Source organism: Magnolia sinica, chromosome 7 (assembly GCF_029962835.1).
Source record: "Magnolia sinica isolate HGM2019 chromosome 7, MsV1, whole genome shotgun sequence".
Classification (NCBI taxonomy): Eukaryota; Viridiplantae; Streptophyta; class Magnoliopsida; order Magnoliales; family Magnoliaceae; genus Magnolia; species Magnolia sinica.
This window is the reverse complement of record NC_080579.1, coordinates 84289099-84303848: the sequence shown is the minus strand read 5'-3', so window position 1 is coordinate 84303848 and position 14750 is coordinate 84289099. Positions and strand designations below refer to the sequence as shown.

The window sequence follows — 14750 nt, the reverse complement described above, 5'->3', positions numbered from 1 at the left end:
CTCACTCAAGCTTTCTAAAGAATTTTCCATGAAAAGTATGTAGATGTCTATTAGGCTGAAAGCTTCTCACTGTCCGGTGCATGGAGTGTTTTTCCATGGTATGCTGATGTTTAGTTGATCAGGTCAAAGAACTGAAATTACTGTATAGAAACAGCCTGTTTTCTGCCGCATCGACTTTCTCCAATTGCTGCGAATGAGATGTGCTCACCTAACCTACGGGCGATGGCATGGTAACCTGTCATGCAGGCTTATCTTTAATCTTCCCCACAACATGCCACTTGTGTAGGAGATCCTTACCATGCAAATGGTAGACCCCAACACAAAGATCACTCATCTAGAAAATCAGGTTGATCCACTCATTACACGGACCAATCCTGTATGTTGAGTCACACCATTGACTGTCAATCGCATGGCCCACCTCACGAATGGACCAACCTGATTATTGTGCAAGTCACCATGCCATAGCCTTTAGGTGATCACTTCTCACTGTGAATTTATTCCAAGGGACATGGGTCATAGTGTAAAGGTGGCAACAGTGACACATTACGGGGTCATAATGGCACGGCCATTATGGAAAAAATGGCCCATAACAGCTGTAACAGCCCGTTACACCCCCCGTAAAGGACATAACGGCCCCGTGACGGTCCATTACAGGGCCGATACAGGTATTTTTGGTTCTTTTTAAGAGACCATAACGGCCATTACAGTCCGTATCATAAAGTAACAATGGTAGCCGTTATGGCCATCATTACAATTACGGAATACCTTGGTCATAGTCGCACGATCCTTCTAACTAGGTGCCACTCCCTCTTTGAATCACGCATCTGACTCGCGCTCTCACTCCCGCTTCATAGCTGTTTATAATTGCTGACATTTTAAAACAAACACTTCCCACTCCCACACCTAAATCTGTTGCCATTTAGCTTCACAATTCATGCAACTATACATGGGGTATGGCAGGGTTTTAAATATCAGTAATTATCAGAAGAACAGGGAAAATGTAAAACGCCAGAATCTATCTTTTCTCTTTTTGTGTATGTATGTTTAACATGTGTTCAATGGTGCCCAAACAGCTGAAAATCAACCAAAAGGGCCTAATCAAACACAAACCCAACATGATTTAGTAGATTGTGGCCTGCTACATTGAAATACAACAAAAAGAAGATGAAAAGGAGCAATATGTATAGTTTGCCCTCTTTTTTTTTTCTGATTTTCCTCAAAATTGTCCATTCTGCTTCGACTTGTCAACTCCCAATCAAATATTGTTTTTTTTATCCCCATCATAAGCCTAGATCTTAGTCTAAAATGAGTTTCTAGGCTTCCTCTAGGGTTGAAATGAAGAAGAAAGTGAAAAAGAAAATGAGAGAAATCACAAAGGAAAACAAACAAAAGAGGGCCTTTATGATCACATCAGACATTGTGATCCAAATGTTAGCTCATATTTTTGAAGTGTTGTACTACAATACTAGCATGCTCTAACTTGTGAAGAACTAAAATTTACAGATATGTATATACAGTAAAAGTCCACAACCATTTTTTCAGTTGTGGCATCTCATCCACCATACAAATGGCATGATGTCAGACATGTATGACAATCAGGACCATTCAAATTGTGGGCCACATATGGAGCATGGCTAAAACTCTCACAGATCAAATGATCTTAACCAACTGATTTCCCCCCATGAATTTGGACCTTGACCATTTTATTTTTAACTATTGATGATTTGGATCTCTTTATCAATGCAATTTCAAGCTATGCCCCATCCAAAGGGAACCCTGTGATTTGGACATTCTGGATTGACATGTATGCCTTCCATGCGTGCAGTTGATGATACACCACGTCTTTACAATGGAGTTGAATTTTCTTTTCTTTCTTTTCTTATCCATGAATATAATAATTAAACTTCCAAACAGAAGGAAAAGAAAAGGGGGGGAAAAATAGGAAATGAAAATTCGGACTTTCATTGCTGAATCAGCAAGGATGCATGAACAAGTCAACAGGTGTTGAGGCATGCATTCAACAAGAAAAGGTCCAACTCTATAACATTTGATGCCAAAAAATGCTATGCATAAATGCATGCTGCCGCTATACCATAAAGAAGCAATGATATTCTGAGATTCTGCAGGAAATACTTGAGAACTTTCAAAATTAGGGTGATACAGATTATAGAGATAAGACTGGTCCGGGTGTTGTTGTATGCAACTGCATATTCACATATGTGAGTTCTCCCATGCATTTCGCATATGCCATGATGCCATATGCGATTGCAGTGCATATGTAATCGCATATGCCAAGAAATCTGACCATTGGCACTTCTTTTATTTTTTGCAAAAGAACGATTTTTTTTTCCTATGAAAAGGCATCCAAGCCTCCTCCATTTGCATCTCTCTCTCTCTCTCTCTCTCTCTCTCTCTCTCTCTCTCAATTATTTTCTAATCTTTAGTCTTTACTCTTTAGTTTTTACAAGTTATAACAAGAAAAATGAATACACCATGTCTTCTTCCCAATCTTCTTCTTTGAAACCTAAGTCGAATGACCCGGGTTGGAATTACGGGCACAATTGTAGTGTTATGGAAAAGACTCACGTAGTATTTGACTTATGTGGGCATGCGAATTCCGGTGGTATTGCGTGGCACAAGCAAAACCTCGTACATAGACTGTAATGCGGGGGCATTTTCACGCCGGGCTCGAGTGGGGTAGCCTGTGAGATGCAGGGGCACACTCGGGGTGGGCGGCCTGTGTGAGGCAGGTGGCTCGTGAGATGCGGGCCCCACCCGTGTGACTCGGGTGGCTCGTGTGAGGCGGTACCCATGTGATTTGGGGCCCACGAGGGGGGTTCGACTGAGGGTCTAACCCATGAGACGTGGGGCCTGGGCAATGAGATAAAGGGATTAATTCGCCATACTCTAACAGTTCGAGCTTTTAGAGCAAGTGGTTAATTGTCTTAAATTAAATTGGTATCAGAGCGGGAGGTCTCATGTTCAAGACTCCTCACCGAAGGTGATTAATGCGGGGGCATTTTCACACCGAGCTCAAGTGGGGTGGCCTGTGAGATGCAGGGGCATACTCGGGGTGGGCGGCCTGTGTGAGGCAAGTGGCTCATGAGATGCGGGCCCCACCCGTGTGACTCGAGTGGCTCGTGTGAGGCGGTACCCATGTAATTTGAGGCCCACAAGGGGGGTTCGACCGAGGGCCTAACCCATGAGACGTGGGGCCTGGGCAATGAGATAAAGGGATTAATTCGCCATACTCTAACAGTTCGAGCTTTTAGAGTAAGTGGTTAATTGATTATGGGCGCGCACCTGTGCACCCACCCCGTGAGAGACATCATGACCAATATGACCCAGATGCACAACTCCTCAAGGGAGTTAGAGTAAATGCCCCTACTTTTGATGGCCACTTAGACCCTAAAGCTTTTTAGATTGGTCGGCGGATATGGACCACTATTTTGAGTGGTATGATATGTCGGATGCTCGACGAGTCCGATTCGCCAAGATGAAGCTTGTGGGTCAAGCAAAGAGGTTTTGGGCGATGGTTGAGCGAAAAAAAGAAAGAGCGAGGGAACTCCCAATAGTCCATTGGGGATAAATGAAAGAAACGCTGAAAGAGTACCTCCCTTTCTCTTATCGCCTGCGGTTAATTGAGGAGTGGCAATCTCTTCGACAAGGTTCCATGAGTGTTGCTGACTATATTGAGAAATTCAAAGAGTACTTGACCCGTTATGAGGTTGATGAAGACCCCGTACTCACCCTTGCTCGTTTTAAAACGGGCCTCCGTCCTAACATTAGGAGAGAATTGCTCGCCAAAGACATAGACACTATCGAACAGTTATACCAAGTAGTCATAGAAACCAGGCTTTTCTCGCCTAACCTAGAATCATTCTCCCAACTTTTGATTGTATTGGACGAAGACCAAGTTGTTGATCTTCTATTGTTCAAGATGACTCATATTCTTGGTGTGATTTTGTATGAAAGAAAGTGCATTAGGCATTAGCTTACTTGGACTTATTTATAAATTATCCCAAACTATAACATTTTCAATTTTCCAAACTTACCACCTGGAACGTGCTCCAGTTGCGCTTGCTACTGCTGGCAGTACACGCGAGTCCAAGAATCTTCATGACCAGCTTCTTTAGAGTTGGATCCTTTCTATTCAGGTCCACTCCATAGGCAACCCACTAGTCAGCTAAGAAAAACAGTTTAAGTTAAACTTTATAAATTAGATTGTAAAAAACTATTTGGAAGAGACCAAGAGTCTAAGACATTCATACTTACTGGGCATTTTCATTGTCTTATGCTTGATAATTATATCCCTTGAGAATATGCCCTCACTCTTTGTATAGAAGTCTAGTGAAGATGAGATCTTGTCTTGTTCTTCGCTATCCGGAACCATTATTTCCAACACGTCAATAAATCCAACTATATGCTTAGTATGTGCTTCTACTGGATCGGGAGGAGTGAGTAAACATGTTGGGTTAAGAATGTAGGCAACTGAATACAATGGAGATGACATTTGGCTGACCCCCATCTTCTATTTATAATATCTAAAATGAGCCTGAATTTATTTCTCTCCCTCTATAGTTAAAATGGTCCATGATTTTTCTCGCCCTCTCGATCACATCATATATGTAACCCATTTGTGGTTTCTCATATCCGTCCACCAATCGCAACACAGTAACTAAGGGTTTAGATGCTTTTAGTGTGTCATTTTTTTAATATGAAATGATTGTTTGTTGAAGTAGCTCCCCTTTAGCCTTTTTTAAGCAAGGCCCATTTGCCCAATCGGCCGACTCTACAAAACTTCTAAGTTTGAATTTTTATCTTTTATTTTTTTTAAAATGCAATATTTGTAGTGTTAAGGAGGTTGTAGCGAAATAGATAACTATTGGATGTAGCAAGTTACACCCAATGTGTTTTCTCATTAGATAGAGAAGAAGATCGTTTTTATATGTAGAGACCGTATTTGTACATAAAGACCATGATTCTTCTTTCCCTTGTAATCACTTTTAAGAATAATTTACTTATATTTTCTAACATAAGATCAATACAATGGGCCGCACAACGGGTTCAAAATAAATTGTGCCTCTTCTCCATAGGATGACGACCGACAACTACATATGAGGCTGCATTGTCCGTAATTACGTGGACAACGTATTCCTCTCATACTTCCTCAATTATGCTATTTAGTAATTTAAACAAGTAATCTCCAATATGAGAATGACCCGATGCATCCACAGACTTCAAGAACATCGTCTCAACTGAACAATCCACCAGAAAATTTGGAGGAGTCCAGCCGGATTTAGTGGTCCATCCGTCAACCATGATTGAACAACCATATGTTTTCCACAATTCATTATATTATGTTATGAAGGATCATGCATAATCAACCTCAACTTTGAGGTACGTATCCTTCATTTCATGATATAAATGGAGTTTAAGCCCAGGTCTAAATTGACCTATTGCCTTAACCATAACTTTGAAGCTTTTCATTTTAACTGTGTTGAAAGCAATATTGGCTTGGTAAAACCACTTAACGATATATTGGACAATAGTTTTCCTATCGGTTTTGTTTATATTGGTTTTCTAATGTTTTTTTAGTGGGTCCTTTGCCCCAACCCCTTTGGTCGACCACATCTTCGGGGTGTAGTCTATATCATTTATCAATGAGCTCATGCCCACGAGCTTTTTTCAAGGCCGGTGGTCTAGACCGATCTGTCAACGTAGGGAGTTGAGGCTAGCTTCATTTACACCTACTACATTTATATCCCCATACGCTTCTTGTTTCATAAATTCCTCTTAACGTAGGGCACTATCGCATTTCTTTCTCGATTGTTTATCCATAACTTCATGATTTCCTTTCAAAATTTTGGAGTAATTTTGTCACGTGCTCTTGTATTTAACCCCAGTCTGATGCACGATATGAAAAATAAATATGATATGCGAGATTTCAGGCTTAAGATCACGTTAGTTCAGAAACAATTACACAAATTTCATATCCCACATGAAAGTCCAAACATTCAATTAAGGGGAATCTATGCGGGTCCAAGCCTACACATGATAGGGCTGGATCAATAAAAATTATGAACCAAACGATACTCAAAGATAAGAAATAATCATCCACGCATGCAAAGTAATCAGTCCTTAATCCAAGGAATTCAGAAATTCCAATTCGGGGAACCCCTGGGGTAAGAAAATTGGCAAATAACTTAGGGAAAACATAATCTAGGGCTAGGATTCATGAAAAATGGCTATGAGAGGATAAAAGAGGATAAAAACCTGAGCCAAAAGACGATCCCGTGTGTGGACAGCAATAATGGCCCATACGGACGTGCGTGTGATCCCGGCCGCACATGTGTGGGGCCCACTATTCAGAAAAAGGCCACCTTGGCCCTGGTCAGCCAGGGATGGTCTCAAAAACCCCCAAATCTCAGCTCGATCCGATGTACGGTTTGTGTGTGGTGCTCTGCTGAAGTTTCAGCTCGCCTACGGGCCGAAATCTAGAAACCTGCTGTAATGAAGAAATCTGATGCAACAAAAGGACGAATTCGAAGTACGGATAGTGGGGGAAGATGGAAAAAAAAAAGATGATGGAGGATGGGGGTGAATCGGGATCGATGTGGCTTCGCACCACGATAGTTAGCCCTTCAAAAAGGGAGAGCTTCACACCCACTTTTGAATTCTTCCACAACTCACGAAGAGAGCAGAAAAATAAAGCAGGAATTTTTTTATTAACTTCAATGAATCAAAAGAACTACAAAAGGTGCCTATTTATAGGGAAAATCCTATACCCCAAAACTCGCACCATGTGCGTAACCTATTACTTGACGATGAAGTAAACTAAAATAAAAACCAAACAGATAAATCTAAAGCATTCACAATGTTCTAAATAATAACAATAAGCAAAACTTAAAATATGAAATCAATCAGATCCCATGATGGGCTTTTCTTGACTATCGGGCCCACTTTTTTTAACCAAAACTTGTCTTCTAACTAGGAGGCCCTCCCTGGACGTCGTCATCGAGCCAGATCGATGGTGGGGTCCTCCTTCTACGTATGTACGTGTGTAGGGGTGGTGGTGTGCGAGCGTGCGTGTGCACAATGTCCTCATCAACTCTCCCTGGCTGTGAAGATTTCGCCACTGGCGAAATAAGACTCCTAAACTGCTCTAGGATGTCGGGATCAAGTCTCTGAAGCTCCTCCTCAGTGAGCCACACGCTGTCTGAAGCTGGGCGTGACTTTCATTTAACTAGGTATTTCTGAAACCCGCCATCCGACGTGGAAATTATCTCATGGTCCAGGATATCCTCTATTTCCTCTCTGGGTGTGTGAAGGCTAGGTATGGGAGGCAGAGGCTGGGATGAAATGTTGGGAAGAGACCATGGATCAAAGGGTAAGGCTGGGGCATCAGGATGGGTGGGTGAAGGGCCGGACAAAGTATCAGTGGGTCCCTGAAAAGCAACTAGATCCTCCACATTGAATGTGGAACTAATTCCTAAGGAAGGCGGAAGATCTACCTCATACGCATTGAGACCGTTTCGCTTTATAATTTTGAACGACCCAGCGCTACGCGCATGTAACTTACGAACGACCCCTGGAGGGTACCGCTCGGGCCTGATGCGGACCATCACAGAGTCCCCAATATTGAACTCTTTGAAACGTCTATGTTGGTCTGCAGAAAATTTATAATGTTCATTACTAGTAGTGATCTTTCGCCTGATTTCTTGATGCAATGAATGTATGTGAGGCGCAAAAGACTCTGCAGACTCTAATGGCCTATGGGACAATGACATGGGGATAAGATCAATAGGCTTCCTAGGCTTATAACCAACAACGACTTCAAAAGGACTTAGACCTGTGGACCTATTGACAGAACTATTGTATGCAAACTCAGCTATGGGTAGTACGGCGTCCCATGTCCTGGTATGCTCCCCCACTAAACATCGAAGTAAACTCCCTAGGCTCCTATTAACTACCTCAGTCTGGCCATCGGTCTGAGGGTGGTAGGCAGAAGAAAATTGGAGCCTAGTATTCATCATGTGTCATAGTGTCTTCCAAAAGTAACTCATGAATCGCACATCATGGTCAGACACTATGGTTTTTGGTAATCCATGCAGTTTGATGACCTCACTAAAGAACAACTTGGCAACATGAGAGGCGTCGGAAGTCTTAGAACAAGGAATGAAGTGGGCCATTTTAGAGAAATGGTCCACGACAACAAATATGGAGTCATGCTTTCGAATAGTCTTGGGAAGTCCAAGCACGAATTCTATACTGATGTCCTGCCAAGGGATGAATGGGATTGGCAAAGGTGTATATAATCCCGTATTCTGTTTCCTCTGCTTTGCCAGTTGACAAGTACAGCATTGCCCTATAATTTTGGCCACGTCCCGCTTGAGGCTTGGCCAATGAAATCTATCCTCCACTAGGGCAATGGTCTTGTCACGATCGAAATGGCCCGCGACCCCCCCTGAATGTAACTCCCAGACAAGAAAATCGCGAAGGGAGGTGCGTGGTATGCACAAGCGGTCACTCCTACATAAATATCCGTCTAAAATCGAATACTCACTGTTAGCTCCTGACGGACTCTCTAATAAAGACGTATACACAACCCCAAAATCTGGACACTCAAAATAGTCTTCTTTGATGCGCTCAAGGCCCGTAACTTCAACGCTCATGGAGTTAAGTAATGCGACTCGACGACTCAACGCATCGGCAGGCTTATTCTCTACTCCGGCCTTGTGCTTAAGCACAAAAGCGTACTCTTGAAAGAATTGAACCCACTTAGCGTACCTGGGGCTTAATTTCTTCTGAGAGTTCAAGTATCTTAAGGCCTCGTGATCTGAGAACAAGACGAATTCTTGCGGTAACAGGTAATGTCGTCAATGGCGTAGTGATTGCACTACCGCGTAGAATTCCTTGTCATAGGTGGAATATCTTTGCTTCGCCTCATTCAGTTTCTCACTAAAAAAGGCGACAGGGTGCTCTTCCTGGCTAAGTACTCCTATGCCGACTCCTGACGCATCACATGCGACTTCAAAAGCTTTTGAAAAATCTGGAAGTCGCGTGACTGGAGCTTCGGTCATCTTGACCTTTATCTCCTTGAAGGCCTTCGAGGCGGCCTTTGTCCATTGAAACTCTCCCTTTTTTATGCAGTCTGTGATGGGAGCCACAATGAAACTAAAGCCTCGAATGAACCGCCTATAAAAGTGGCTAAGCCATGAAAGCTGCACACCTCATGAATATTGCGAGGTTCAGGCCAATTAACGATGACCTTGACCTTCTCGAGATCCACCGAGCTGCCCTCAACTGACACAATAAAACCTAAAAAGATCACACTACTAGACAAGAACGCGCACCTCTTTAGGTTGGCGTACAACTTCTCGGCCCTAAGGATCCCACAAACCTGCCTCAAATGGTTAAGGTGTTGCTCCTTAGTCATGCTATAAATGAAGATATCATCAAAGTATACGACCAGGAACTTCCCCATGAAGGGTCTCAACACTTAGGTCATCACATGCATGAAAGTGTTTGGGGCATTAGTTAACCCAAAAGGCATAACTAGCCACCCATATAGCCCATCCTTCATCTTGAAGGCCGTCTTCCGCTCATCACCAGGGCGTATACAGATTTAGTGATACCCACTTTTGAGGTCGATTTTTGAAAAGATAGTAGCATTGGCCATCATATCTAGTATGTCATCAAGACGCGGTATGGGAAACCGATACATGATTGTGATTTTGTTGATAGTCCTACTATCAACACACATCCTCCACGTGCCATCCTTCTTAGGTGTAAGAAGGGCGGGCACAGCACACGGACTCATGCTCTCTCGAATGAAACCCTTCTCTAGGAGTTCATCAATCTGCCTCTTCAACTCAGCGTGCTCCTTCAGGTTCATTCTGTAATGCAGGAGGTTTGATAGAATTGCCCCAGGGATTAAATCAATAGCATGTTGTATATCCCTCATAGGGAGAAGCTCATTCGGTAAATCATCAGGAAAGTCATCACGAAACTCATGTACAACCTAAATGGCCTCAGTGGGTAACTCTACGCTAGTCTCTGGTACACTCCCTAGCCACAAGGGCGTATATCATCGAGTTCGCCTCCGTCTCTCGCTCAAAGTCTTTGGCATTCAAAATATGAAGCGGTTTGGACTTGGACTTCGACTCCACTTATTTTGGGCCGCTCACACCACTCCATGTGGTGAACTCTTTTCCAGTTGTATTCTTGGGTGGCAGAGGATTTAGCTTGACCTTCTTGCCCTCAAACCAGAATGTACACACATTTGAACGACCAAATATGGTAACATCCCTGTCATAGAGCCACGACCTACCCAGAATGACATGGCCCACATCCATAGGAACAACATCACACCAAATTGTCTTTATATGATCCGAACTGAATAGGGACAAGACAGCAGTGCGAGACTGGAATGGATATTTCATCAACCCAGGAGACTCTATAGGGTTGAGGATGGGCTTCCAGCTTCAAGCCCAAACGACTCATAGTGCTAGTCGATGCCACGTTGGCACAACTAGTACTATCCACGATCATCTTACAGCTCTTTTCCCCACATTTTGCATAAGTGTAGAAGATCGTGTTGCGGCGCCAGTCATCAGTGTTCTTGACTTGAGCCAGGGCGCAACGCACAATTGTGAGGGTCACAGACTCTTATGCTCCCTCTTCCTCATCACTAGGGGTTCCGACTAGCTCATATTCCTCCTCCTCACTATCATTCTCTGGGGGCACTACTTCTACTTGCCCATCAATAAGGAGTACTTGGTTTGTAGAGATGGAAGACCCAGCCTTTGCTGGTGAAGAGCTAATCTGGGCCTAGAGTTGTACATTGAGCCGAGTCGAGTCGAGTCGAGGTGGGCCAAGCTTGGCTTGACTCGTCCATGCTATACTCGAGTTCGAGCTCGAGCTCACCCTTAAGCTCAACATTGAAGCTTGGCTTGTTTGCCAAAGCTTTCGAGTCGAGTTCAAGTCGAGCTAGTGGTTTGAGTTGAGTCGAGTTTATCTCGAGTTGAGTCGAGTTTACCTCGTTAGGGTAAGGGAAAGAAAAAGAGGGAATGGGGACGGGTAGGGTCGGGTAGGGTTTTTTAGTAAAAACTTTTTAGTTTTAACTTCTTTTTTTAACTTCTTTTTTTTTTAACTTAAATATATATATTATATATATATTTAATATTAATATAATATATATTATATATATTATTAAAATATATTACTCGAGCCGAGTCGAGCTCGAGCTCGAGCTTCGAGTCGAGTCGAGTCGAGTTGAAAAACACCATGGTTGAACATGGCTTGAACTCAACTCAAGCTTTAGTAAACAAGCTTGACTCGCCTTGAGTCGGCCTTTCAAGCCCAGTCAATCCGAGTTGAGTCGAGCCGAGTCGAGCTAGCTTGACTCGTGTACAGCCCTATCTGGGCCCAAGTTGAAGATGCCGCATATGGATCGATACCTAGAGAACTTCCGCTCGAAGGCGGAGGAAAGGGAGGGCAAGCAGTAGCAGTCAGCCAATGGAAGAGATTGAGGAGATAGAAGGAAGAGATGATCAAGCTGAAGATCAACCATTGAATGTTGATGAAGTATTAGTACGTACCGATGATGAAGAAACAGAAGAAAATGAAGTATATGTGGAAGAAGGAGATGACTCCAATGATGATGGTGATGATAACGATGGTGGTGATCAAATGCCACAATGGAAAATAAATCAATGTATATAGCATTAGACATTTAGACTTTTGGTATTTAATATTTAGTATTATTTTGTTATTGTATAACTTGTAAATTATATTTCTATTTTCTACAATAATAAATAAATAGCTGGTTGATTGTGTTGTTACTTCTGATTAACTATATTATTGAATGTTGATAATTAATTGATTTCATTTCTCTCAAACGTATTTTAAATATGTAAAATTAGTTATCTAAACTAAGGAAAGTTTCGTTTCTGATTTTTTTTACTTTTTTAAAAACTTCTCTTTTTTTTTATTTTTTTATTTTTCAAAAAAAAAAATGTGGTCGCATACGCGATTGTGCGATCGCATACGTGCATAGGCATATGCAATCGCAAATGATCGCATATGCAATTTAACAACATTGTTGGTCCCTGAATAGAAAATGGAAGTCAATAGCCAAGTCGGTGGCAAGGTTAAATAAACAATGAATAGAACCTCATATAAAGCTCAATGCCAAATAACCAATGAATAGACCTGAGAGAGAGAGAGAGAGAGAGAGAGAGAGATGAAAGCCATTCATAACAATAGGATGGAATCCACAAGTACAAAGAAAAGAAGTGATCTCCAACTGAAAAATAAATGTTTCATCTAAGAATCAAGATGAAATGTTTCTCATCCCAAGCTAACCGTAGGAGTCATGGCTGAAGCAAATTGATTTAGAGAGGGTCGCAAACCTATTCTTGACATAGCTGGACCGAAAGAAGCCTGAATGGAAGCAGATGTAGTCCATCAAATCCGGGCCCAGTCCTACGTAGGCCATGACATAACTGGGCCCCAGGTGCATCCAGTTCAAAGAAATTCATTCCGGATAGGGAGAAGTTACCGTTCGAAATTGGCCATAACTTTTGATATGGGTATTGTTACGATACACAACCTATCAATCTTTACCGAAACTGGCCATCCAAGGTCAACCGACCCACATAATGGGACGCGTCGGTCCATTTCGTGAGAAAATGCTTCCGATTCAAAATTGCGATTTCAGGGAAAGCTTACTATTTTTAGTAATTTTTAATTTTGACATCTCCTTCATTTTAAAGTTTTTGTATGTGTAGTCTTCTTAGGAATCTCTTGTAATCATGATAGGAATCATCCGGCATGATTAATTTAGGACTTACTATTTTTAGTAATTTTTAATTTTGACATCTCCTTCATTTTAAAGTTTTTGTATGTGTAGTCTTCTTAGGAATCTCTTGTAATCATGATAGGAATCATCCGGCATGATTAATTTAGGACTTACTATTTTTAGTAATTTTTAATTTTGACATCTCCTTCATTTTAAAGTTTTTGTATGTGTAGTCTTCTTAGGAATCTCTTGTAATCATGATAGGAATCATCCGGCATGATTAATTTAGGACTTACTATTTTTTTTGTAAAACTTACTATTTCAAGTAAATTCTATTTTAGTCGAATTAGGACTCCTAATTAGGGTTTTGCTTTTTCTTTATAAGTGATGTAATCGGGAGGTCTAAGAATTATTGAATAATAAATTTTCAGGTTTCCTTTTTTATCTTGTGGATTCAAGGCCTTTACTACTTGAGGAAGATGGTGATCTTCCTCCTCACACCCTTTCCTATGTCACATATCTAAAAAAATATTTCAGTAGACCTCACATAAGAATATTCTTCAATAAATGCCCAAAAAATTCCTTCCCACCTAATACCAACAAATTATAGACATTTCAATAATGCTCCACCATCATGATATTGGCCTACATCTGCGAACTTGAAAAAGCAAGCTCCCCGTAATAGATCTGATAGCCATAAAGAATTATACAATTTCCGCAGACTCGGCAAAACTTGATAATAGCAAATCCTGATGCAGAACAAACAAATTCAATAGGGCACTGCATATATGGTTGATGGCAGTGAGTTCAGTGGTTCGAGAAAGGGTTTAAAGAATTACTTCCAGCCAATGCTTAAAACAGAAAAATGTCTACAGAGTTGTAAGATCTACCTAAAGTAACTTTCAGCTGATATAGTTCTACTTCGAAGTTTCGGTGAGTAGATTTTCGAGTAAAATCATCATTTTTGAGCATTTAGAAAGATTGGTTAAACCTGTGTTATTACAAGACTCAATCGCATTCTACTTTATCTGTTCAAAAAATCAGTTTTCAGCCCTCTACACACCATTTAAACAATCTGTTCTGGTCTATGCCCTAAAAGGAAGTTGTCTTAATTAAAAAATTGACAAGTAACTCCAAAACTGAATCGTTAGTATATATCATCAACAAGTATTCCAAAATTAGATGGAACCAAACCTGCAAATGGCTTGCTACATTCTCTCTGGTGAGTCCTTGAACATTCATCAGTTCAAGTATTCTCTTGGGAACAGCCTCTGCATGCAACCCAGGAAAAAAAAATGTCAATGATGAATAAAAAATCAGCAATGGATTTTTTGCATATTCACTTCTACATGTAATTAGAATCAGATCCTGCAGCAAATCCTGTCAACACATCCTTAGGCAATGCTTCTTTTATTGGAAAAATGTTTAGACACATAAGAAAAGAAAGGAGAGATTCAAGGTTCATACTGTCAATTCCGAGTTGGTTTACAGCACTGACAAACTGCTGATGGAGCTCTACTGACCACACCACACGTGGTTTCTTCGACGTAGAAGGATCGTCATTATCAAGCTCACCATCATCATCGTCTTCTTTAGCCTCTCTCCTCTTTTTTTGAACTTTCCAACTGCCATCTGTCCCTTCATTAACAGAGGAAGCATATTCAGCTTCATCACCCACTCGCCTATGCCGTTCAGTGTCTTCAACACTACCCGAGTGTTCGTGTTCTTTATTCTCATTCCATTTTTTTCTGATAACATGCTGCCATATGTTCTTCAGTTCTTCTATGCGTATTGGCTTAATCAAATAATCACAGGCCCCATGTTTGATCCCTCTCATCACTGCACTGGTTCTCCCATCTGCAGACATCACTGAAGAACAGAATCTCATGTGAGTTAATGAAAGACAGTATCTAAGAAGACCTCAGGTTGAAGGAATATTACTCAC

At 41.5% G+C, this 14750-nt stretch overlaps 1 protein-coding gene across 1 annotated transcript in view; it reads right to left on the bottom strand.

The window, feature by feature from the left end:
• LOC131251580 (two-component response regulator ORR21-like) overlaps window positions 1-14750 on the bottom strand; it is a 38349-nt gene that overhangs the window by 3385 nt on the left and 20214 nt on the right. The window contains exons 3-4 of the mRNA XM_058252352.1: window positions 14273-14674; window positions 14000-14076 (exon numbers count right to left, since the gene is read on the bottom strand). Of these exons, the coding sequence (XP_058108335.1) occupies window positions 14000-14076; window positions 14273-14674 (479 nt within the window). The remainder of the gene's footprint in view (window positions 1-13999; window positions 14077-14272; window positions 14675-14750) is intronic.